General features: G+C 42.3%; 1 protein-coding gene across 4 annotated transcripts in view; it reads left to right on the forward strand.

Moving 5' to 3' along the window:
- The window catches only part of BIRC6 (baculoviral IAP repeat containing 6), a 1722273-nt gene that overhangs the window by 1375584 nt on the left and 319433 nt on the right, over positions 1–27256 (forward strand). For all 4 annotated transcript variants that reach the window (XM_069234691.1, XM_069234693.1, XM_069234692.1 and 1 more), the window contains 3 exons: positions 13029–13196; positions 20874–21047; positions 22884–23080. In XM_069234691.1, the coding sequence (XP_069090792.1) occupies positions 13029–13196; positions 20874–21047; positions 22884–23080 (539 nt within the window). The remainder of the gene's footprint in view (positions 1–13028; positions 13197–20873; positions 21048–22883; positions 23081–27256) is intronic.

A 27256-nucleotide genomic window follows, 5' to 3' on the forward strand; every position in this document is an offset into this window, starting at 1 on the left:
AGCAACTTAAACCCATTAATATTCCAGGATAAGATAGGCAATTGCTGGCCACGATCTCTACTGTCACCAGCCATGATCATCATGACTCCAAGATCACGAGCTGCCCCAAGACAATAAAACTTCTGCCATGACACCTTCTGAGTAGCTTTCTATAAATTGAAAATCACCTTTATTCCCTAGCAAACCAGTTTAGTTTTCTTATAGTCAAGCTTTCTAGTTTTTCCACCCTTACATCCAAAAAACTAAACATTCAACCCAGACTACAAACCCATGAACCCCCCCCTGCTCCCGGACCTGTGGGCCATCGTAACAAAAGTAAGTCTGGCTGTCAAATCCAAACCGCAAGGTTGCTGGTTCCATAAGAGAAATGATTGTCCCCAACTTGGAGTGCCGGGATATGCTCCCGGAGCTGTCAAAGCCTCAATACAGTTTGTTGACAAAAATCTGAACGAACAAAGAAGCCTACCCCCTCCGCCTCAACAGGCGATTTTAGTGAAGCAGCTTGATAAATCACTTGTCGCAGAATGAAATTCCCTACATAGATCAGAATGGCCAGGGGGTGCCGAGAGGACATCCCTTCTTTGTTGGGACACCTGAATAGAATGTGATGGGCCCTCTGAATCATGCAATCCATGTCCCAATCATTCTGATTAGGGAGGGCTTCTCAGAACTGTCAGATGACAAAGCCCCTAGGATCATCGCCTCCAGGCCCCCTCACCCCCTTTAACCTGGAGGTTATTTCTACATAATTGGTTCTCCAGATCTTCCACTCTAGATGGAAGGCTAAAAAACTGGGATTCAAGCGGGATGATCACTTAGCGATTTTCCTCGATCACCATACAGCGGGCCACATGGGATGATGTCATCACTGCCCAGGGACGGGATTGAAAATTATCCATAGTTTTAGACTGCTTCCATAAAACTACCTCTGCCTTTAGGTGGGCCGACTTTAATGGCAGAGAATCTTTCCAATACTCCTCCCTATGTTGCCATAGGATATAGTAAATAGTGTTCAAGGTGGCGGCATCTTGCACCAATGAGGATCTTATCACAGGAGGAGGATCCTCTCTGAAAGCACCATCCTTGGAACTAGGCTGATTGGTGACTGGTGAGGTAGTAGGGGGAGCTGATCCGGATGGAGAGTGATTGGGAGCGGTTAGCGCCGTTCCATCAGAAGCTCATAATAGCTTGTCTGCCAACAAGTGATGTAGTGGTTTCCAATACCCCCTGCTCAAAAGCTGCCACAACCAAGTCCTCTAGCTGGATGGCTGTCGCCCCATCCTCACATGCCCCCCCCCCCCCCAACTTCTCAAATCCCTTGTGGGAAGCATAGTAGTAGTGGTAGCAGATATATCTGAGTGCACAAGGAGCCTCCTAGAGAGCTCTAGATTATCAATGTGGTATTTGGCTCCTAGGTCTGATTGAACAACTAAATCATCATTATTGTCATTGTCTGATATGCTACCTGAGTCAGAGGGGTAGAAGGCCTCCTGGACACCCCCCAATAGCAGCAGAATCGTGTGGTCGTGCCCCTAATACATTTGCAATGCCAGACTGTGGAGGATGTGCCTGCCCATTTCCAAATTCTGACTGACAAGCAGCCCTGTTCACATTAGTCCCCTTGATTGACCCCTGCTGGACCGGGGAGGCAGGTGTCTGAACAAGGAGCTCCCTAGCTGCTGCCACTAGCTGCACTGGATGAGAGGGTGCCAGGACCGCTGATGCGGAGTGTTTCTCCTGGGTTTCTTTAACCCTGGAACTCATTGTACCACTTACGGCAGTAGAAGCAGGAGGAGGGAGCAGAGAAATGAAGGAGTATAATGTTCTCGGAGAGTGTAGAAGGACATCCCCCCGCTTTGTCCCATAGAGCCAGAAAGAGACTGGGACATACCAGCATTTTTGGCAAGGGATAGGGATTGGCAGTCCCGTCCAGACAAAGCAGGGCTACCCCTACCTTTATCCAGAAAGTGAGGAGTAGCAGCTAAAGATTGCAAGGAGCTCAGTCTGAACTCTCTAAATACCTTTCAGAGGAGAGAGCCCAATCCTGCTCCTCCCGGAACAGCAACCAGCACCCCCTGATCCAGCAGTCGTGGGCAGCACTGTTACTGCAACGCCAGAAAACAAAACTTAAGCCAAGGCTCCTGCTCCCGCATTGCTCTGCTGCTCCTCAGACACTGTGACCAATGCCTGCTCTCTGCCACTCTCGTAAATTGTGGCACCGCTGCCCCATTCAGAAGTAAACCACCTGAGGGATGAGGAGCCTGCTCCATGTTCAAATATATGTTCAGGTAAGGCTGGGTGGTGTACGGGGGGCGGCTTACAAAGTCAAAAAACGATCACACTCCATACTTCCAAGTGGCTGACCTGGTGAGCAGACCGAGCTCAGCAGTGAATCGCCATCTTCACCCGCACTGGAGGGCTAACTCCAGATGTTATTATTCCAATGTTAGGTTCAAAGTAGGAGGTAGATAGATGATGTATGCAACTTTAATGCTTGGGATTTATATTAACTTGTCCTGGTCTCTCAGAGTTAAAATATGTAGTGTACTAGCATTTTAAGAAGCTGGCCTGGTGTGTGGTGAGCACCTATGGTGTTATCATCTTATGAAGTGTAGGCAGTGTCTAGGAAGCCAATGCTCTCTAGAGGTAGCTGGGGGTCCCTGGACTGGTGCAACCCGTTTTTTGCAAGGAGGGCACCAAATGTGCCATTCAAAGCATACCGGTGTTTTGGGGAGGCTACCCCTCCCAAGCCATGTAACACCTATTTCCAAGGAAGAGGGTATTTCCTCACTATTTGCTATTGCTTTTACCAGTGCCTGTTGCTTTCTATGTTATTTACTGATTGTTAATGTGTATATAATAGTGTGCTTACTTACCTCTAGTTGGTGGACTGCCTATTCAGAATTCTAGTATTTGTTACCCTAATAAAGTACCTTTATTTTTGTAACACTGTGTGGTTCTTTCATGTGTGTAAGTGCTGTGTGATTATAGTGGTATTGCATAAGCTTTGCATGTCTCCTAGATAAGTCTTGACTGCTCATCCACAGCAACCTCTAGAGAGCCCTGGCTTCCTAGAAACTGCATACACTTCACTAATAGGGGATACCTGGATCTGGTATAAGGTGATAACACCATAGGTCAAACCCCGGTGCTGTTAGTGGATAAGCTGCAAGATGTGGTTTTCACATGTTGGGCACCTGAGGGCTGGTTATGACTCCGACACAGTGCAGCGATCCCAAGCCAGGGCCTAGTTGTGACTTCTGTTTGGCCTTGTATATAATTGCGTAGGTGGTATATGACCGTTTCCATGCATGTTGTATGTTTCTAGGGGGTGGAGCATAGGGGTCGCCAGTGGCAATTGGGCAGCACGTCCGCAGCAAGGGGGGTTAAACATTGCCTTGCTGGACATTGGGGCGAGTGGAACGTCCATCAGTGGGTTGCGCAGGAATCTGCTTGTAGCACACCTCTCATGCTGTTAGACACTGCAGGCAGTTCCCGGGCACTATTGTAGACCTCCTCAAGCAAGGCAGAGGTTGGGGCATGCATGCATCATAAGGGTGAGTGGAGAGTCTGTCAGTGAGCTGCACAGGGATAGGCATGTAGCATATCCTCCATGCTGTTGAGCACTACAGGCAGGCTTCTTGACACCGATGTAGACCTCCTCAGTCAGGGTGAGTGTTCAGGGCAGGCAGGCATCCAAAGGTTCGGGGCCCAGCAGCAGGATGTGTTTGCTTCCCCGAGGGCCTGCACAGAAGACAAGCAAGTTGCAGAGACGGAGTCCCGGCCTTGCAGCGTTCTCTGTTCTTCATGCGGCACTTCCCCAATATGCCAATAGTAGAGTTCACTTGGTCATGCGGGGGCGTGCTGGTCGCTGAAGCCCCAGATGTCTTCAGTGTTTGGTCCGGGGGGCTCCGGGCGAAGTCGCTTGTGTCCCGGTATGCAGCCTCCGGTACTCAGGCCACGGCAGCCATCTTGTAACTGTGGCATCCAGCACCACACTGTTGCAGGGCTGTTTTCTTTCTTGATGGGCGCTACGCCTCTGGGGCTCGTGTCGCCCGTGTGTACCAACACCACAGCACTACTCTGGCAGGGTAGAGACCCTTGCGGTGTTGCTGCCAGTGCTTTCTCCTGTCACATGCAGCGGAGCTCCGAATGTGAGCTACCACCAGTGCCTCTGCCCCACCACCGCAGTACTTTTTTTTCTTCTTCTTCAATACAGCAGAGTGGCGCTTTCTGGGTGTAGTAGAGAAGGCACGCTTGGACTACCAGAAAGGCTTTTCTCCTGAGAAGCTTTTCTTGAAGGTTAACATTGGCTTAATAGTGTCACAGAGAGAACCAAAGGAAAGTAGTATAGCTTGTGAGTTTGCATCATATGCCAAGCATTCCCAAATAGCTTGCCCATTTTTGATTAAAAGATGTTTCAAAATCGTTTTGATCAATTTTGTTTGATTCCAACCTTAGTAGTTTGTTTTTAGAATAATTAATGGGTCCCCCTTCTATGCGATTAGCTTTTACTACAGTCTGTAAACTAATCAATAGCAAGTTGTGGATACTCCTGCGTTTAGGTGTGATATTACAACTTGATGGTAGATTTAAGATGTTAGTTGAGAACATTATATAAACTATAGTACTGGGTGGCATGGTGAGCAAAAGAACATTAGATTAAACCCAGATCTGTGACTGGGGGGTGAGTATTTGAAAACTTTCAGCACTTCGTCTGTTAGACCTGACAGCCTTAGGGTGGTCATCCCCCCCAACTTATTTCCTGCCTCCCTTCACTTTCCAGACATTATTTTTTCTGGTTTTAGGACTCTGCACACTTTACCACTGCCAATCAGTGCTAAAGTGCATATGCTCTCTTCCGAAAACATGGTAACATTGGCTCATACCCAATTGGCGTATTTAATTTACTTGTAAGTCCCTGATAAAGTGCACTACATGTGCCATGGGACTGTAAATGGAAAGCTACTAGTGAGCCTGCTGCACTGGTTGTGCCACCCACATACGTAGCCCCTTAACCATGTCTCAGGTCTCCCATTGCAAGGCCTGTGTGTGCAGTTTCGCTGCCACTTCGACTTGGCATTTAAAAGTACTTGCCAAGCCTTACACTGTCCTTTTTCTTCATATAAGTCACCCCTAAGGTAGGCCCTAGGACACCCAGAGGGCAGGGTGCTATGTAGGTAAAAGGCAGGACATATACATGGGTGCTTTATATGTCCTGGTAGTGGAAAACTCCAAAATTTGTTTTCTACTACTGTGAGGCCTGCTCCTTTCATGGGATAGCATTAGGGCTACCCTCATATACTGTTTGAGTGGTAGATTCTGATCAGAAAGGGGTAACCAGGTCATATTTAGTATGGCCAGAAAGGTAATACAAAAACCTGCTTATTGGTGAAGTTGGATTTTATATTACTATTTCAGAAATGCCACTTTTAGAAACTGGGTATTTCTCTGCACTTAAAATCCATCTGTGCCTTACAGCCTGTCTCCAATCCACATCTGACTTGGCTGGTTGACAGCTCCCTTGTGCATTTCACCCAGACAACCAGAAACACAGGATACTTTGTGTCACCTGCACTCATCGATATACTGAATGGGTCTTCCTGGGCTGGGAGGGTGGAAGGCCTGATACTTAAATTTCAGAGGCTGTTGGCCTGCCCTCACACATTGGACTGCCAATCCCCGTACTGGGACCATGACAGACAGACCTGTACTGAGAGGGGGGCCTTTTGCACTTCAAAACCACTCTTGGATTCCCCCACTTCAAAGGCATTTTTAGGTATATAAACTGGGTCTCTCTGACCCCACCAAATCAGACACTTCTGCACTAGATCCTGCAACCTGTCTAGAGGAACTGCCTGGCTTCCCAAAGTACTCACCTGGATTGCTTTGCTGTGAAGGATTGCTGCTTTGCTGTTGCCCTGCTTCCTTGCTTGCCTCTGACTTTGCTGAGAAGTGCTCTCCAAGGGCTTGGATAGAGCTTACCTCCTGTTTTCTGAAGTATCAGGGCCGAAAAGACTTCATCTCTTCAAGGCAACTCCTTGTGCGCCGAAAATCGATGCCAAACCGGAACGACGCAGCCCGACTTCCCGAGCGAAGAACGACACAGCGGCTGCCGTGCAACAGAAAATTTGACGCATCGCCTACCCGATCGGTGCAACACCTCTGACTTCTTCCTGCACGCCCAGGATTTTTCCCTGCATCGTCCCTGGGCATCCAAAGATCCCCGCATCAGCAGTGAGGAACCAAGACTGTGTGCCGGAAATCGACGCAAAGCCCCATGCAGTGTGAAAAGAAACAACACATTGTCTGTGCCTCGTTGGAAAATCCAACGCACACCTTATTTTTCCACGCATCTCCTCTGTGGTCTCTGTGAGTGGTAATTTGGACGCAAACCAGGTACTTTGTGCAAACAAGAGACAACTGTTGATTTCTAAGATTTAAGACCATTTTAAACCTTGCAAAAGTGATATTCCAACTTGTGCGTATTGAATCTTTATCGTTTTGACCTTAATTTAACCAAGTAAATATCTTATATTTTTCTAAACCTGTGTGGTGTATTTTTGTGGTATTTTTGCTGTGTTACTGTATGGTTGATTGCAGAAATTCTTTACACATTGCCTTCTAAGTTAAGTCTGACTGCTCAGTGCCAAGCTAACAGAGGGTGGTGGGCACAGGGTAATTTGGATTGTGTGTGACTCACCCTGAATAGGATTTTGGTCCCTATTTGGACAAAGGTGAATACCTCTGCCAACTAAAGACCCCATTTCTAAAACCGTCCGTCATCTTTTTGTGTTGCTGTAGTCACCCTAAGTAGAAGGGTATGAGCAGACGTGGATCCCATGCTCATTGTGCCACTGGATTCAAGCTAGCCTTGCTGATGAAGGGTGATACCCTCAAACAGGTCCCAGGATGATTGTTTCCGGTCCTGAGAAGACCTGGCCTGGCAGTTGGGCTGGAATGTTCCCACGGGGAACAGGCTCAAGACTGATTTGCATATGACTGGGTCCAAGCTGGAGTGGCATGGTGAGCAAAAGAACCATGAATTAAACCCAGATCTGTGACTGGAGGTGAGTGCTTAAAAAGTTTCAGCACTCTGTTCATCATCCTTTTGTGTTATAAACTATAGTACTTCCTGAGCCTCTCATATAAATATCGACGCTGCAGGCTCAGAGGTGGAAAATCATAATCTGAAGCAAAACCTAAATTATGCTTCATGATTATTCAGTGCCTTGCTATACAAATCATGTCTTAAATGTGTATGAGCCTCCCCAGCCATGTCAGTAAATCTGCAGATCACCATGTTAGAAAACTTACATAATGTTTTTATTAAGGATATAATTAATAATAGGTTGTCAGAGCTCAAAGCTTGCTAAGCAATATTTGCTTATAGTGAGAATTACAATAGTGAGAATTACTTATTGATAGGAAAGGCTTACTGATATTTAAACACCCAGTCCTTGCTTAGCTCTGCCTTTGTTGGCTAGTATAGAATAGTAACCATTGATATGAAATAAGTCCATAGCCCAGGTCTCTTGGCAAAGTATTATATCAAAGTTATTAAAGGACAACCAGTCTTGATTTTCCAGTTTGTTTCGAATTCCTGCAATGTTCAGTGCAGCTTACTGACATGTGACTGGCTCTGTTACTACTTAAATAAATATCTTGTTTGAAGTTACAGTCTGAAGTCAAATTTTTCTGATCCTCGTCTCTTATATTCTGAATCATGAGCTTAATATCAGTTGCTCCAGATTGCAAGAGTTGGTCAATTTGAGCCAAGCCCTGAAGCGGTACAAAAGCATTTCTGTTGGTAACATTATGGTCCGAGCAAGTTACCCTATGTTGTGGCACTCACTCAAAGTGATGGTTGTCTGTGTCTGTTTACTGGTCCATAACAGCAGCCTAGGAGCAGAGCCTGAATTTTCTTATCTGGGCTATACCACAATTCCAGTCTAACCAATAATTTCCCAATTAATATTGGCTGCTTTTACTCTCATTGCTGAACCATGTGATCCTCACCATTTATTATTTTCTCACATAAATAATGCACCCATCTCAAATGTTACCTAAGACAATATGTCACTTTCTTCCTTAGCTCGTGGCATTCTTCCTTCTATGACTTTGCTAAAACCACTACATTCTCCAGGAGGATTACATACAAGGTACACTTAGGTGGCAGTTCTAAATGGACGTGACTACCCCTCTGGGGCACAGATAATAGTGGGGCTGAACATTCAGAGGGGTCACTGAAATTAACCTGAATCACTCCAATATTAACTGTAGCTGGATTCTTATTTCTTTTGCCTTCAGAACATACCTTAGCTCTTGGTTTACCTGTGATTTTAGTGTTAAATAGATAACATACCTACAGAATGATGTTTTCCCTTCTAAGCTGTGTTGCATAGTAAACCTTTGGAAAATGAAGGTACTATCTCACTTAGGCATAATCTTCTTAAGTACTTTTGCTTTTCGTATGTCTTTTATGTGCTTCCACCACTCGACTATCCCCCAACCACCCTACTCAAGACTACCATAACCAACCTTAGTTTGAACTGGGCTCTTTTTTTCTGTGGGAGAGAAATATGCTCCTTTAACATTAACAGTTTCCCTGTTGCTATCAGCATGTGTGTTGGGTCCCCTCTCATCTCAGAAGTCACTCCTATCCATGTGCAATTCTTTTCCATTAGTAATATGACCCAACGAGTTCAGGTCTTAAGATTCCCTGTGGCAGACTGGCAGAACATCACTGTTTGAAAGAGGAGGTGCCAGGGAGTGCCTTCTTAAAAAGCAATGGACTTTCTTCTCTCTGAAAGTAACCTTGCTCTCTCTATGTCACACCATGAGTCCTTAAGTCATACTACCACTCATCTCACATGCTCTGTTGTGTTCACTGGTCATGTAGGGTAATTGCAGAGTATACCCACACCAGGGGTACTATGTTGCCTTCCTGCTTGCTTTTGTTTTAGACCTCTTTTGACTTGGTCCTTCAGAGCCTTGCCTCCCAGCACTGCTTCAGTAACCTCGCCAGTTATATTCTAGTGACGTTGGATTTTCGATGACGATTCGGAGTGTCCTGAGTGGCTTTCTGTGTGTTTCTGGACGCATGTACTTGCAGGTTGACCAGCCTCAGCCGCAGGTACTTTGTCTTCATGGTTTCCAGCATTAGCTACTGGAGCCATTATGTCCTCATTTGATGTACACAGAGCCCATAATCACTACCATCTTTACTCCACGAGAAGAATAAAATCTCCTTGTTGGATTTTCTACTGTAGCAAAAACTGGCCTGGGAATTCTTTACTTACCTCATACTTGGGGTCTTATTTGCACGACATGTTGGAACCTGCTCTTACCTGATTAAAATAACACATTTGATGATTTTGGGCACAGAACCTGCATAATTTGTCATGGTATCATGGAAATAATGATCACCCTGATTATGTTGGATACCCTCTCCATGCTCCTAGTAATTTTTCCACTGCCATTCTGTTGTGACTGTACTATATCTTATGTGCATTTCATTTTTATACTCACACTGTTTGCACTTTTGCACATGTTCAGCAATGAAAGACCCGATACGTGTCTACAAGCTCCATGAATAAACACAGTACACATTCAAAGCGCACCGCCGCCGGGAGCTTGTGGGAGATGATGCCGCTATGCATGTCCGCTGCTGCTACAGTTTGGTTTAGAAGTTTAGTTTTTGGATGTGTATATTTTCTTTCTCCATATGTGATAAAGGCATTGGCTGGCTTGTTGCTCTGCTGATGCTGACTGGGAGACGTGTAGACATTTGATGATCACTATGGTTACTCTACCCAGACATTGGTGGAATCACCAATTTCTGTCTTGCACAGTGGAGATTGATGAATTGTAAAGTAAAGCTGTTTGTATCATCGACAGCTATGCTACTCTGCCATACTATGTGTTGTATCTCTTTCAATAAAGATGAATAAAAAACAAAAACGCTCCAGGCCAATCCCCTGATCCTGGGGGTCCTGCCCTACCCAGCAGTGTTTGTCCTGCAACTGCGCTACCAGCCCTCAATGTGTGCTGTCCCCAGGCTGGTCTGTTATTTTACCAACCATGTCATCCACAAAGCCAAGCCTTTGTTCACTTAATCATACACCCTGGTGTGTCAGACATGCTGTTTATCTGCTTGTTTCCAATACTCCTCCCCTGGGGTTCTGAGCAACTTCCAGTGTATCACAATCCGTCTCATTTTATGTACATTTCTTGGGAAAGGCATCCACTCCAAAATCTCAGTTAGGAAACTCCAACTTCACAAAGAAAGAGATGGTCGAACTTTTCCTCACTATAGCTGTTGTTGAGACACCGTTACATTAGCCCAAGCATCTCGCTGCTAAACTTCCCTTAACAATCCTGATGCCCCGTCCTAGGTCAGGTTGAAGTTCTCTCTCAGTGGCACTCTCCCACTAGTTGTATTCTCAATCAGTAACCGAAAGCTCACATCTCTACCTCCACCAAAAGAACAATGCACCACGACAGAGGATGAGTTGAACTTAACAAATCGAATGACTTGATAAACCTGATCTGTTAAATGGCAAATTTAGTACAGCTTTTATCTAAGTATAGTCATCTTTACCATCAAACTTTTTTATCTCACTTTACAAAGTCTTAGTCTTCTGCTATGTATGACAGACGTTTGTTTTGCTACACCTGTTAAGGTTTAGGGACATTCACCATTGTAACTTACCATCAGCGTTTCAACTGCAACCTTACACCATGCAACTGCAACCTTCCACATTGAAACCATACTTTGTCTACAACCTTGTTCAAACTCAAGAGCTCTAAAGACACTTTCTGCAGCTCCCTTCAATTCACGACCTGGGTGACATTCTTTCACACCCCTCAGATAGAACACATACTGAACCTAATCTGGGTAAGGATACACGTGCTCTGAAGCAGCATCTGTCCCTCAATCATCATTCATTCATCCTGCCTCACACATTCTTCAGCACATCTTCAGACTGGTAACAAGTAGGGAGAAGCACACCTGATCAGTGATCTTTCGAATCTCAGAGTAGGAAATTTAAGGCCATGGCAATAATATAACAAGGCAGGACAGCACATGAATATAAAACTGTCATTTATTTAATCAAAATTTGCATGGAATGTCCTAAATACCAATTAAATCTTCACCAGCAAAAAGAAAAAAACAGTCACCCAAACTTTACGGAAAAAAGGTGTTTCATGGAGCCTACATTTCTGGAAAAAGAACTAAGACATTACAGTGTAAATTTATGTCATATTGAACCATATTTAACCAATCAATTCTTCATTTTGATGGGAATATTCTACAAATTGTAAACATATCTATGCATAGTTTTATAAAAGTAGAAGATTGTTAGTTCTGCAGAACCTCATCCGCTCTGTATCTTACATCACAAGATAAGTGATTTTAGTTAATAGGAACAATGCTTTTGAGGAACTTGAAGTCTCATTGAAACCATGGCATAAGTATACATTCTCACCTTAAAGATCTTTGAAGGATGGTTCCTTCTTGCTGATTGAACATTCATTTTTTCTGGACATGTAGATAACAAAGGCCACACCCATCCGTCTTGCTTGGGAAGAAATGGTTATATCGAATTGAATAGAATATAACCAGACTCAAAAATGAGCAAATGACCATCCAGAAATGAAAAACCTTTAATAATTAAGACATGTTAATAAATATTCAGATGATGGTAAGGGCCTGAATTAATGAGAAAACCCATTCACTGATCCTCTATTAAAGGTTTTGTATCTCTTAGTATGTGCCTTTTTAGTTGTCCACTATATTAACTTTCAACATTAAAATACATCCTCTGTAGAGCTGAAATATTGCTCATAATACTTCTTAGGAGTTCACTCACCTACTTTTTTAGGCTGACTTTTCAGTGTCCTAAAATGCAGCTGATTATATAGAAAGGGATGCCTTCAGTGGGTATAGATTTTGAAGGGACTTTCTTCATTGATTTTGGGGAGTGTTAAGTGGATAGTAACCTCCTCCTCTCTGCCCCCAGCATTTCAGAATAAATCCTATAGGCAAGCTAACTGGAGAGAGAGTTCACACATGAGATTAGTCAAACATGAGATATTCTATGCAATTGCCATGATTGTCAAAGGGTTCCGCGAGTAGACTGTGCTACAGCAATAATAATAAAGCTTAGCCTGTTACTTTAAATGAGTCTTTTTTTACCTTAATTTATCAAGTGTGTGTTCTCATTTGATCCTAAGGGGTCTAGTGACATGACTGTTGGACCAGACTCATCTGCAGGATTCTCAGAGTCCTAAATCAGATTGCATTTTAGCAGTTTATGCCTCTGTGTGCTTAGCAGTAGACTGGGCATCTTGCAGTTGAATCCCAGTGGTGCATCTTATCTCTAGCGATGTTCCCAACTTTACAGGTCCAGACTTTCAAAACCACATTCCTCTTTCCAAGTCTCCTCAAGTCTACTTTCATGAATCTGCTTATTTCAGTTCCTCACTATCTGTGTCTTTCCTCTCAGCACCCTTGTCCTCCAGTTTATCATCTCACCTCTCTCTAAGAAAATTAGCAAATACTGTCACCTAGTATCTCAAGGGAAACCAGTTTCTGATTGCAGTCTTTAAGTGAATTTTAAGGTATGTGCTTATGTGGGTTGCATCTGGATAGCCAGTTGTTCTATGGATACTCTGTTAGCACTACATTATGTTTGTCATATGTGAAATCTTTATTAAAACCACTACACAGTGAGTTCTCTCCATCTTAAATTCCACATTGTTTGATTCTAGATTTTGTAGTTAGTACCCCCATTGTAGTACAGATATGCTGTTTTAATACACAAATTAAGATTTCTTAATTGTTTTTATCTATGAAGTGAAATTTTGCTATGAATTCTTCAGATTATTGAATTAGAAGATATACTTATGATTTGTGTTAGCCATATTATTTTTGTTGATTTATTTTATGATACTGCTGATTTTTAACGCAAGTGTTTGTATTTGAGTAATCACTGTGATAGTGTTTAATGGTTTTCCCAAAGGGTTGAAATCTCAGTCAAAAAGGACGGTATCTTTCACGCCACCTCGACCACCATCAAGACGAGGGAGAGCACTGTCAGATAAAGTGGGTAGTGCATCCTGTGGGGCAGAATCATCGAGCAAAACCATCAGTGTTCCAGTGTTTCATTTATACCATAAATTACTGCCAGGTAACTGCCATTTGACACTTGAGTAACCAGTCTGCTTATTTTTCACCAACTGATTTATATTTGCTTTTCAAAACTGTCAAGTTATTAAAAACTCTGTGACACTAATACTTCCTAATTAAATAACTATATTGATTCTGCTGTTTAACTCAATATTTTGTAGAGAAGCGGAACAAAATGTTATCAAAACGAATTGCAACCACGAACATTTAAACAGAGCCTTGTACTCCCTGACTTTTAGTAGAGTGCTCCTAGGAAATTTTGGATTTTTGCAGCAGGTCTCTTGTCGAAAGAGTGCCTATGATTTCAGTTCTTTTTGAATGTTTAAACCAGTCACTGTCAGTTATAACTGAGTCTCCAGTGAAACACCAGGGAACTTGCATTGTACATGCCTGCCAGTTGTTATAGCTTTTGGCAACAATTGTGATGCCCCTCCTTATGCCTTAGTTGATTTTTGTGTCCCTCTTTTTCTGCTCATGGCATATTTTTTATGGCTGATCTCAACATTTTGATTCTCTATATAAAAGGGAACTTTGCTTTTATTGTTTGGTATCAGGGAAAACAAAATGAGAGTAGTTCTTGTCAAATTGAAAGCTCCTGCTAGTGGAAAAGCAATTTGGTTTAAATTAATAACACATCTGTAGTAGCTTCTGATATCTGCAGATTTTTATTTTGTATCCATATTCCATATTTATACAACTTTCCTTGTTGTTACTTTCAATGCAAATTTGTCCTCCAAAACAGGCTGTACTTTCCATTCATATTAGTGTTGTTTTTTCTTTAATTTTTGTGCATAGGGGTTCCTTTTAAGTGATGCAACGAATGTTGTGAACAAATGTTTTGGACTGGTAAACATTTTGTTTCTTTTCTCTTTGCCTCCCAATCACCCCTTGAAGTACTACAGACCCTCTAGTTTAACACATTATGTGCAGTCAGGGGTGTGGAACTTAATAAAATATCTACTTGTCCGTAGGACAGGTTGCTTCATAATCTTCTTGTCCTGTTAAAAATATGCTTGTCTATTTGATGCAATGTAGTGCAGCAACAAATTATGGCAGTAATCTCATTATGTAAGAGCTCTGATAATAGCCTCTCTGATTATGCTAGGGTGAATACTATATTAGGGCTTGAATGCTAGCAGTGTCAAGCCATGTTATAGCAATTTCCTTATTTTGCTACCTTTCTGCTGATCTGCATACTGGGGATGGAGGAAGCAGTAATCAATATTTCCAGGGCTGGAATGCCTCTGCAAACCTACTAATTTGCATGTGTTAAGGATTTTGACCTGCTCTTCTCTAGTTTTTTTCCCTGCTGAAAAAAGTTGGACATTTTCTCCTGACAAGGGCAGAAGTCAACATTCTTCCAGGGTTGGGAAAAAGTGGTTGGAGGGAAAGTGAACTTGTTAACAGACAATAGATTTTCGCATGAGCAAATCCACACATGCATATTTGCTTGTGCTAAAATACAGTTCACAAATATTTTATAGGAGTACGATTTCCTGGTCTATTGTGAATTCATGAAAGCCACCTATTGTTAAGACATACACCATGGATGCCCTTTTGTGACTTTCTTTAAGAATTGGGCCCCTAATCAGGTCTGGCATTTACCAAGACATTTTTTTTTAATTAAAATGCTATTCCCCTCTCTATCCATCTATTGGCTGGCTTTACTGTGAGTGATAGCATTCTGCTCTTCCACAAGGAGCATATTGGCACACAGTTTTTTTCAGTGCCATGAACTACTTTGGCAATGTGTGCTTTTTTAGACCAATTTAGTTTTTGCTTTTTACTGACGTTTGTTACAATGGTGAGGGCTTGGCAGCTTCCACAACAATAAAGTGTTACAAAAGCAATTTCAAAACAAGGCACACATTGACAAAACCAAAAGACTGACCACCAATGTCGGATTGCTTGTTTATTTTCATGTTTCACCAAATCTAGTTGAAAATGATTAAACTGATTTTCCATTATGAATAATTTTTTTAAATAGCATGGATCAACACATTTTACTAAATGATGCTTCAAAGAAATAGTACCTAAAATTTCACATTAATTTAGTAAAACATTTTTTTTCTACTTGAATTTTTTTTCTGAATATTTATTTTGGAAGCAAGGATAAATCATCAATCTTGCTTTCAAGTTTCTGCAGACATTTGCATCTAATAAGTGAGCATTCTGGGAGCATCATAAGTAGCCTCATTTTGTACACATTTGTACTGGAACCAATGTCAGTAGTGCAGTGTGAAGTTACGTTTATTTGGAGCGCTCACCCTCATAATCAAGGCTTTGCATTAATGAACCATAAATACAAGTTCGAAGAACGTTAACCTGTGGACACAAATATTACCTCAACTTCAGACAGTTTCCATCCCTTTAAACTGGCAGACAAAGGGTTTGTGCTGAAGGTGGGGTAGGCCTGCCTTATCTCAAGGAAAAGATAAACATGAAAACTTGTTGCTCTTGACTACAAACAATATGCCTTGGGCGTCGGGCCATAGGAATACCACACCTCTGAGCAGTGTGTTAAAGGAAAGGTACTTTCAGAGGTCACAGACTTTTTTGTGGCTCTTTAGCTTTCAGTGACTACATAGGTACTTGATGCCCCTTACCACATCTGTGAGTGAGGTTTCCCTTTCCCCTGAAACAAAAACAACTTTGCCAGATGGTACAGTGTATGTGAGGACAGTTAGGACTGCTCTGTGACTCACTTGGATTCGTAGTCCATATTTCCTAGTCAATATTTGTCATTCCACATACACTAAATATTTTTTCTTTCCATTGGCCAAGGGAGCATTTTATAGTTACCTTAAGGTGCAAGTTAGAGTTACCTTAGGTTGTGAGTTATAGTCACTTGAAATAATTGTAACTTCTATTGTTTTGTGCGAGTAAAGAACTATAACGTCCCTGTAACCTTTGCTTTTTTCAGTGAATTTCTATGGTTTCTTTAACGTAAGGTAATTTTAATTACTATACTTTGATCCAACTTAGACCATGCACTGCAGAGGTTGGCCGCAGGGCCAAGCCCTTATAACCACCCAGTCCTGATCTACGCAAGGCCTTTGGCCATTCAGAGTAGTGGTGCTCTAACCCCTATAACCACCCAACCCTGCACAGCACATGGGGTGGTTAGTGCAGGGACTTACCTGCGGCCAGGCCTTGAAGCAAATCCTCTATAACCATCCAACCCACGTGCCATGCACGACCTTAGGCCATGTGCGGCAGGTGTTGGCAGCTGGGCCTGACCTGCCGCCAACCCCCTATAACTGCCCAACCCCGTGCCACCACAGCTATTGGCCGTGCGTGGTGCTGGTTGGCTGAAGGGCCTAGCCTACAGCCAACTCCCTATAACCACCCAACTCAACCCCACGCCCGGTCTGGTCATACAGCCAGCCCCCTATAACCAACCAGAGAGTTTTTCTAGACTTTGGTGAATGATATACTTAGAATGAGATATTTTAGGACAAATTGAAAAGAAATGTATTTGTCAAGTAAATAGAGTGTGGTTACATTTTGGTAAAAATCTTAAATATCTGAATTTGAAAAGTAATTAAAGATGGAATGTGACTACTAACGCACCTAGACTGGAACCCTCAACTTTAGGTGAAGGGCCTGAGACCTTAACCTCTGGGCCATAGGTGACTCTGTGCTATGCTTTTCAAGACATACGTAAGACATTCAACCCAAAGAGTTTGATAGCAAAAAGACATACATGTTTCATCACTAGGATTGTTCAACAGTCAAAAAATTAGTAAATAAGCACACTGCAGGGAATACTAAGATTTGAACCTTCAACCTACTGAGTGACAGTCCAATAGGTTTAGCACTAGGCCAGAAATGACCGTTTTTTTGTTTGTATTATTTTCAAATCGTAACTGTAACGTTTGAACCAAACATCTTGCTAATGTGTCACCTAGAAGTTGTTGTATTGAGAGACCATTGCAATAACAATCTATCTGTCTTCCATCCCTTTGTGGGATGAGAGAGTGACAGTACCACGGGGGTGAGGGCCTGAAGGCCCCTGCGGTCCTAGCTGGCTACCCTAGTCCTGCGGGAGTCAGCATTGCTCCCACAAGCAGGGAGCCTCTTTAAAAAGCAACTCCCTGCTTGTAGAAGCAATGTTTTCATCTTTTTCCCAGCATACATGTTTGCCTGCAGAGAAACAGCTGAAAACTGCTGTCTGCAAGCAGAGTTATGTTTGCTTTTGCTTGGTGGGAGCTGTCAGCTCCCACCTAGCAAAAGCAAACAACTACCTCCCAAGGATGGGAACCTCTGGAGGTAGTGGTAGCCGGTCCTTTGGGGTGGCGGTCCCCAGGGCTATCTATGGCTCCACGAGGGGAGACACATGGCCTCCCACATCATAGTACTTAGCCCGGGGAGGTGGTAGTCCCTGGGACCGGGGATCCACAACGGACCCTGTGCTTTCATTGGTCCCCCCACGTAACAAACTCATTTCCCTGGGATGTGGTGGTCCCCAGGACTGCAGGGGGAGCCCACTACATTCATATTAGGTTTAAACCCCCTTCCCCCGCATTAATTTAGGATGATTTGCCCTGGGAAAGTGGAGGTCCCTGGGGCACGTGGGGTGCCCCGTGGGTACCACCACATACATCAAAATCAGTGCACCAGGGAGGTGGTGGTCCCAGGGCTTCCATAAGGTCTAGGAGGGGACTTTTACTCCCCCCTCCTATTTTTAAACCATGCCTCCAAGACCTGGCCCACCCGCTTGCTTTTTTGTCGCTGTGATTTAAAAAAAAAACATATATATACCTTTAAGCCTTGGGGGCTGGCGGGGGTACCTCTGCACCAAGGGTGGGGTAGGGTACAGTACCCTGCCCCCTTCTCATTACTTTTCGTTTTTTTTGTGCGACTCAGCTGAGGCAAGTCCGAGTCTCAAAATGACTGCTAACACTTCTTGTGTTGGCAGCCAGTCGGATATCTGCACGAGATGGAGTATTCGCAAAGCCTTTACCCCTCTTTTAACGTTTAAAAATCTACTGAACGGATTTACACCAAATAACAAAAGGGATTTTTTCTTTACCAAGAGCTACCTTTCTGCCAAATTTGGTGTAGTTCCATACAGCAGTTTGGGCTGTAGTTGTGTTCAAAATCCCTATGGGAATAAAAATGGAAAATGCACTTTTTCGGACCCCCACCCCCTTTTTTTTCTCTCAGCCCCCACTTGATGAACCACCTCTAAACTTCCCATGCACAAGATTCTCATGCACACTTTTTGGGGAAAATTTTGTGAAGATTTCCCAAACAGTGCCAAAGATATAGGCAAGTCAAAAATCGCATTTTCAATTGAAACTAGGTCCTAACTAAAACTATCTACAAGCTAACGCATTTATAAGTAAATCCAGAGCTACCCACTTTGCAAAAAACAGGTCATTTTTAAGTGGAAAAGTTTGATGTATCCCCGTTGCCTTTTGGGCCGTTTCCTGTCATGCGCTCTAGGCCTACCCCCGCAAGTGAGGTTCCATTTTTATCAGAAGACATGTGGGAACAAGGAAAAGTAGGATATTTTGTATTACTGATTGGAGTTTGCTGCATTTGTACCTTCCAGATGTAAACCAGTGTATGAGAAGGAAGACATTTTGAAAAATGCCCTCTAAATTATATGTTTGTACAGGTACCAACAAATTCAGAAATGTACAAATAACCACTGCTCCTAAACTCCATCTCTAGTGCCCATTTCAGAAATACATAGATTACCTTGGTACCTCTGTTTCACTCTACATATTTCACTATTAGAATTGGCCTATACTTAGAGCACAATGAGAAACACAGCTCAGTTATTGTCTCTGATGGAGAATCTACAAATCCTATATATCCTCACAACAAAAAAGATCTAGCGAACGTAATGGTACATTGCTTTTGTAAATCTGCCATTGTGACAAAGTTACAAATGAAAACGTTGTCACAAGTGGCTGTTTTTTCCTTGTTGTTTTCAATATTTCAACAGTTGGTCTCTTTGAGAAAACCTTATGGAATCTACACTTAACCCTGGCTGAATTCAGAATTCTTTCAGCTCTTCAGAAGTATATAACTTTCCTGGATCACCCATGTGTTTCACACTTGTTTCCACCAGAAACTGGAAGTAGCAGTAACAGTAAAAATGGGTCACCTCTTTGAAGAGTACCAACACTGTGGTAAAATATTTGTTTTTTGGATTGAGCTCTGCTTATTCCTGAAAGCTGGAAAGATTTTGACTTTAGTACATCAAACCTTTGTTGATGCCATTTTTATGGAAAAAGCAGTCACTTTTATCCAGGGCGCTTTTTCCCTGTTGTTTTCCATAAACTCAAAATTTAGCTATATTTTGGCTATTTTCTCAGTCCACTCCAGTGGAATCCAAATACCCTGGGTACCTATAGAATCCCCAGGATGTTAGAAAAAAATACGTAAATTTGGCATAGATAGCTAAAGTGTAAAATATTGAGACCTAAGCCCAAACTTACCCAATAACCACAAAAAAAAGCTTAGCATGGTGGTGGGTATAGCAGCGAAAGGATTATTATCCAAAAACATAGTTAACAGCAGGAACTGCAGCTTTGTACAAGCATACTTCAGGACACGAAATCTATGCATCCCCATCAGAAAATGTAGGAATGGCTGCTTCTCAGTAAAAGCCAGTTATTTTTAGCTACAGTCAATAGACCTAGAATTTCAAAATTCAACTCAGTTGGCTAATGGTTACTGTGGTCAAGTGAGTGCTTGAAGCTGCAAGTCTTAGCCAGTGATAGGTTTCTTTACAAACCACATGACAGTGCTCCAGCAATGCAAAGTTGTGACTTAATATTCACATGAAGACCCTTCTAACTAATGCAAAGGGCTCTGTGCCTCAATTAATTAAAGCCCCTGTGCTTATTCTTCACCTTTGCAGTGGCATGTATGCCATGCTAGCCCACTGGTTTCGTAACTAACTGTACATGTTACTGTAATTACTGTTGTTATTTTTGATAAATAAAAAAAAAACGCTTTAGACAAGGACAATTGGAAGTGGCACCTTGCAGAAGACACTTTCAGGAATTCTGTCACATCACTGGGTTTTATAGCATAACAAAGTTTATATCCCTGACTTCCAGACTGGTAGACTATAGAATTGCTTTGATAAAGACAACCTCAAGATTGGACACAATTTCTCTTCTAGTGGACCACAGAGTAGCAAACAAGTAAATGGCCTGCACTGCAAAACTTTACAGACAACAGGCCACTTTTTCTGCCAACTTCTGATGTATTTTCATTCCAGTACTTTTAAACTTTGTTTGGGAGCCATGGGGGAGTTAATTGAAAGGGAGTAGTAGGTGTATTTATCCAAGAACATATCTAAATAATTACCATACAGTGTATGATTTGTTCCACTTAGCATTGTGCAGGTTCTTGTCCTTAACCACATTAAAGGCCACATGGCTGCAAGGATTGTGTTTGCCAGTAGTGCTCTGAAGAACGCCACAATTCATGATTTTGATTCCTTATTTACAAAATATCATCCAACACCAAAAAGCACAATGATTTACTGAGTTGTCATATTTGTGTGATTGTTCACAATGTAATCATAGAATACAGGAAATTGCTTATAAATTTTAGTTACTTTGAATGTTAATCTTAATTGGGTAGTGGTGTTTTATTTTTAACATACTTTTTTTCACAGGAGGGTACTAATCTTTGTCTCTTTTATCAGGCCAACCGCTGCCAGCTGAAATGACTCTAGCACAGCTTCTAACTTTATTATATGACCGGAAACTCCCTCAGGGCTACAGATCAGTAGACCTGACAGTGAAGCTAGGCTCCAAAGTTATCTCTGACCCTAGCCTGTCAAAAACGGACTCATTTAAGCGCCTCCACACAGAAAAAGGTATGTTTGTTGTATGTTCTCAGTGTGCTAAAATAAATTATGCATTAATCGCCATATATGTATAAAATGATCCCGCAAATCCCCTTTTATTTTTTATTTTTATAGAACCAACGTCCATAAGGATCAACTTGAATTTTGGTAGAATCACAAACTATCTATTAATGAATTTAAAAACAATTGTTTTGTTTTGGTAATGTCACGAGAAAACCTTTAAATGTAGCATTCTACAGCTGATTTAACTGTAACCGTTTTTTCTAAATCTGTGGTATTTCAAAACCCAGACAATATATTTTCTGAATTCCTCCGCTTAGTTACGAAATACATCTCAAAACTGAAGTGTGACAGCTAAATATAAAGCTCATACCTTCTTATCTAAGTGCATGTTTAGTTCATAGATATAAATTGAGGCAGCTAGGTTTTACTAGCAACCATTTACTTTTTTCAGAAGGATCAAGTGTTGTGGTGTTGCCAAATTGGCAGAGGGCTAGCAGCTTCTCTTTGCTGCTTCACCAAGCCTAAGGATGGCCAACTTCACAGTTTAAATAAAAAAAACTGTGACTTTGGAAATTAACACAACCACCCACCCCACCCCCACCACCACTTTGCTGCTTGCAGACACAAATAAAATGGTCATTTGAGAGCAGGAGCAACCCTCTTTGTCAGATGTTTGTGTGCCGTTGCTATGGATGTTGCTGGATTTGCGCCTGGGTGGGTTAGGGGAGTGAACAGCTGCTGACTGCAGCTTGTTGAACAACCATTGTTGCACCACCTTATGAAGGTGTAGATGTGAAAACCATATTTAAAGAAGTAGTTTGTATAATTGACTGAAACAAGCCTCAGACTTTCGCAATTGGAAGGGGTGGCTGCAAGCAGTTGGCCTCAGGTTGAGGTTCATATTGCAGTGGTATTAGTATAACATTGCAAAACACTTAAAAAGAAATTAACAGATTATAATTGACTACCTACCATTGGAGATTGCTCAGTTTAATAAAATTTAATATTCCACAAATACATGGATTTCTCTTACAATTTGTCAAAGTGCTGGTATGCTTGTGAGAATCAAGAAAATATGTAAGGTGATATTGGGTACCTCACACTGGTTAATTACTTAAAGCCTGCTTGGTTGTCTATAAAATAGTGTGTTAAATAGTTGCTTTGGACTGCTTCGCAGAGGAAAGAGACAGGCAAAAATAGACAGAGGAATATTGAAGATGGCAATGTGTTTGTAATGTAAGAGGTAGATTGGTGAGAAGATAAAAAGTTTGGCATTAATGTCTGGGTCTTAAGATGCAGTATGGAAATGTACATGACTGAACAGTGTCTGGATATGGTGAAGGTGCAATATAACTAGGTGCATTCTAGTCTCATTGTGGTTCAACAGGGTATTTCACTAAATTAACCATAAATCCTAATCTAAGCAAAAGCTGCTCTCTTAACATGCCTTGCAGTTCTGCAGCTTAATACTTGCTAACATTTTGTTTCTTTAGAAGAACTGAAGCCGTCTTATGTAAACAACAAAGTGATGGAAGAAACACTTGAATTATTCTTTGACACTGGTGATTGAGGCCATGACATTGTAATAAAAATAGAGCCTCTGGCACCAATACCATTTGGCTTTTGTGGTATATTGGGTTCTTTGTGATGTTTTAGGAAAGATTCTGAGGAGTCCATGACAGCTGTTGTTTTCAATCCTTTTAATTCCTTCAGAAATGAATTGTAATATTATATTGCCATAATTGTATGATGAAATGACTACTTCAGAGTCATTTTGTTGTTTTTGTCATCTTTCGTAACCTACATCAGAGTGAATAGTTTGTTTTGGCTTTGTTCTTGTAGAACACATGGATCTCTTAGGAGCATGCCCTGAAGACGAAACAATAAGCCCTAGTGATGAGTGCTCGGATGGAATCCTTGATGACTCCTTCATACAGACATGCCCAATTCAATCACCGTTACAAGTTTTTGCAGGAATAGGGGGCCTGGCCCTTATAGCCGAACGACTACCAATGCTTTATCCAGAGGTTATTCAACAAGTAAGTCTAGCAATCTGTGGGGTAGCACTTGCCCCTGTAACATTCATGAATGCTAAGGCAGAGATTAAATAATCCACTCTTCAGTAATAAGGAATAATGCATTATGTCTTAATGATTGTAATTTTATTGTTACTATATTCGTGTTCAAGTACTTCTGCTGTACAACTGTTTAATCTACCAAATTTTTACTCAGAAAATATCATCTAATTGTGTCACCTACAATGCTCCTTAATGCAAAACAGTTCGAAAGTCCACCTTAATCAAAAGTGTCACCTTCCACACAGTTTTATATTATTCTGATCTTTTACCTGAAATCATGAAAGCTACAAAGGCAGTGCTAGAGTCTGCAGCTTTTACACATTCCTTTTTTTTTGGAATCATATCCATTGAATGGTTTCAATGTATACTTATTTTGGGGCATGTGCTTGTATGTTTAAATTTTCACAAAACAAATCTTTTGATTCACTTCAGATAAAAAAGGGTGAGCGATCTAAATTATTTGTGTTATTCAAATTTAGCAAGATTAAGAATCATTGATAATGTGGATACAGAGCAAAGAGATAACTTTGTCCAGTGTGGAGTTTTTATTCAGGAAACTCCAGCTCTTGAAATAGTATATCATCTTGTTGAGCAAACTCCAGGTGTTTCAATGCACAACAAAATTTTAAGATCAACAGAATTTGACCAAAATAAAAATATAATTCAGGAATGAGAGTTCAGTGGCCATAATTTTTGCTGCAATATTTATATACGCTTTGTTTAATAGGTTATTTTGGAATGCATAATAATTCAATTTTCCCACTGCTTTTTATGTATTGTTTGATATAAATGAATTCAGTAGTTATAGGGCCATATTTCCCTATTGTAAACCATATATTTGGCCAATACAGCAATTTTATGTTCTTCACTGCAACTGTCATTTACTGTATCACATTCAGTAGCCCTTGCTAACAGTGTTCTTCTGGAAAGATGTTGGCTGGTTGAACGTGCAGTGTTCCGTGTACCCAGCTTGATGCCAGGAACAGGCAGACATTGCTGAAAGGTCAGCAGTGTGCATGATTACTAGAGACACTATAGATTGACATAGTGTAGGTAAAGTGATCAAGATGGTCTAAGCTGACCCTTTCCACATTTCAGAAAGTTTATGTATGGTGCTCTGTTGCTTGTCGGTCCTACCCCTCAGATTGGGATGCCTGGATTTATGAACATTTACCATATACAGTGTATCTGATAGAGACTTCTAGTTGCAGGTTCCGTAACATAGAATTTCCCCCAGGCGTCAGACTGATTCTGGAGATTTTTCTTTGAGCAGGACCTTTGCGCGCCATCAGGTGGCATTGGTCAACTCCGCGTCCATCGTGGTTGCCATGATGAAATCCGCGTCAGTGCGGTGACATCAGGGTTTTTTTCCCACGACATGTGCTGATCCAGAGTGACCAAAGTCGACATTTTGTTGTGTTCTTTGGTGACATTTGGGGTGTTGCGGGATGTCCCTGAAGAGCGAAATTAAACCATGCAAGGACAGTCACCGCAGGATGTCAGTGATAGATCTGCACCTGGTCTTTTTATGGTGTTTGGAGCGCGATCACGACCCGAAGTCGTGCTCCGAGTGCCAACTTGGCGCTCGACTCCGCATCGCTCCCGGTCTCGCTCGAGAGGAAGGTCTTGAGACTGCTTGCAGAATCACCATCACTTTTCTTCCTCGAAGTCTTCGAACATGATATATGAACTGCTGCATGGTGTTTGTTTTTATGGTTCAGTATTGAAGAGTTCCTTGATACTCCTAAGGGTCTACCTTGCTGTCAGATGCTCAGAAGGTTACTGATATTAAAGAAATAGAATTATTGAATGTCTGTGCAATAAATTACATTACACCCTTGTTTTTCAGCTGTTTAAATCAGCATTTCTCTTTTATCATAATGCATCTTATTTTGTGTGTGAAGTCCAACGTGATGGGGAATTGATGACAGGCAACCCTTAAGAAACATCTCAGTGTGAACGAATATACTTCCTGACGTTCGATATATTATAACTGAAGCTGCTAGACTTATGAACACTCTTTGGAGACAAAATTTGCCCAGTATACAGTAATGAATTAGAACCCCTTAGGAGGTTACCTTACCTTACCAATCCCATCAATGGATGTATAAGTGCAAATAGAAAGTGAAATATTTGATGGCTACTTTAGGAGTGGAGACTGCTCTCACATTCTCGTATTCCTAAGGCTTCTAGGATACAATGTCTGTCTATTAAATTAGACTGGAATAATATTATCTGAATAGAACTAGAAACTATTTAACTATTTTTCTTTTTTAAATTTGATGATGCAGCTGTATTTTTTCCTAAGACGCATTCCAGTAAGGAAGTTGCAATGAGTTTTACAAAAAAATTAACAATGGTAGTAGTCGAGACAATCAGTGTGCCCACATTTATTTAAATTAAATGGCATTTATAGTATACTTGCAATCTGATAGAGACTTCTAGCCACAGATTTCTTACCTTAGAATTTTCCCCAGGCATCAGACTGGATCTGGAAATGTATCGTGAGCAATACCCCTCCGCACCGCTAGGTGACGTTGTTTGGCTCAGCGTGGCGCTGGACTTGATATGCAGGGTGCCTATATAGGCTCCACCCCCAGCTACTGATGTCAGTCCTTTTCTTTCCTTATTAGTCGGTGCAAATCCGGAATAGCTATCCGCCATCATTTTTTAAAAGACCTTTTTTTTTTACTTTTTGTCTGGGTTTTGTGGAATTTTTCTTCTGGTGTGACAGGGATGTCCACTAGGAAATCTGGTTTCAAGCCCTGTGGTGCCTGTCACCAACAGATTTCGGTGACAGACCCATATATTGTCTGTCTCTGTTGTCATGAGCACAACCACGATGTGAGGACCTGCGTCCTCTGCCATGCCATGCACCCAAAAGCCGTGAGAGAACAGTCCCTCAAGCTCCTTGTCGCTCAACGTGCAACACCGCAACGGTTTCTGTCGAAAGGAAGGTCTTGTCAAGAGGAGGGTCTCAGGATAGGTCGTTGAGGCATCAATCTTCGCTGCAGTCAAAGTAATCCAGGCATTTAGGTAAGTCCCTCAAGAAGAGTAAGAAGTCGAAGAGGTCTTCAACTTCACCAAATCCGTCAAAGCATCTAACAAGACAAGGTAGTGTTGTCATTCAAGGCTGCCTCTGCAGTTGAGCCTGGGCCGGTTTTGTGCCTCCCTGAGTTTGTGGGAGCCAAAGCGAGTCCACCTCCACAAATTTTATGAAGCCATGCACCTCATATTTAGGTGACCCCTCCCCGCTGGCGTGCCTTTGGGCCCCGCAGGTTCAGGAGAGGCCTCCACTGGGTCCCTGCCAAAACCAGTCCTTCCTCAGTGCCTTTTAGGCCCCTTGAATTCACTGAAGGAACTGGACCACCACACTATCTCAACCTTCCCTCATGCCAGTCCCAATGTCAAGAGTCTTGGTGCTGTCTGGCAGCGCTGTCCCCATTCATATCCCCAACTCTGAGACAGAGCCAGATGGGTGTCATCCAGTGCCAACTGGAGTTATTTTCTCCAGGCCGGAGCCTTAGCCTTTGGGCTAGGACTCAGGAAAGATTTGGAGTGGCCCCTGAGTCATGAAGAATGCCAGCTCCTAGACCCTGACATGGACTGGGGTGAGGATTTTGGGGATGCAGTAGACTGGACACCTCTCCAGATACCGGCTCAGCCTTTCCTTCTACCTTGGCTGTGGAGGAGGTTGCCACATGTTGGTGAGGAGGCAGACAGAGGTCCTGAACCTTTGGCTGACCTCTGTGTCCGTCAAGACTAATGTCTTGATGTAGGTGTTTCAGCCGGGAGTCACTTCTTTAGAACCACTTATCCTGTCTAATGAAGCCCTCACTGATGTCCCCCTTGGGGCTTGGTCCAAGCCCTCTACTTCCTGAGTAAATCCTGGCACATTTCCTACCACTCCACCGGATAAGGAATCCAGGAGGCTGGACACCTTAGGCAAAACAACATTTTCTTCCACCAGTCAGGCATTGCATTCAGTGAATACTGCATGCCTTTTGGGCCGTTACTCCCATTCTTTGTGGGATTCGTTTGCACAGGTGCTGCCTTAGGGAATGTCCAAGCTTTCCTTATGGACATACCCTTTGATGGCTCCTGTCTCTTCGTAGACAAAGTAAACTCTGCTCTGGA

Source organism: Pleurodeles waltl, chromosome 5 (genome assembly GCF_031143425.1).
Source record: "Pleurodeles waltl isolate 20211129_DDA chromosome 5, aPleWal1.hap1.20221129, whole genome shotgun sequence".
Classification (NCBI taxonomy): domain Eukaryota; kingdom Metazoa; phylum Chordata; class Amphibia; order Caudata; family Salamandridae; genus Pleurodeles; species Pleurodeles waltl.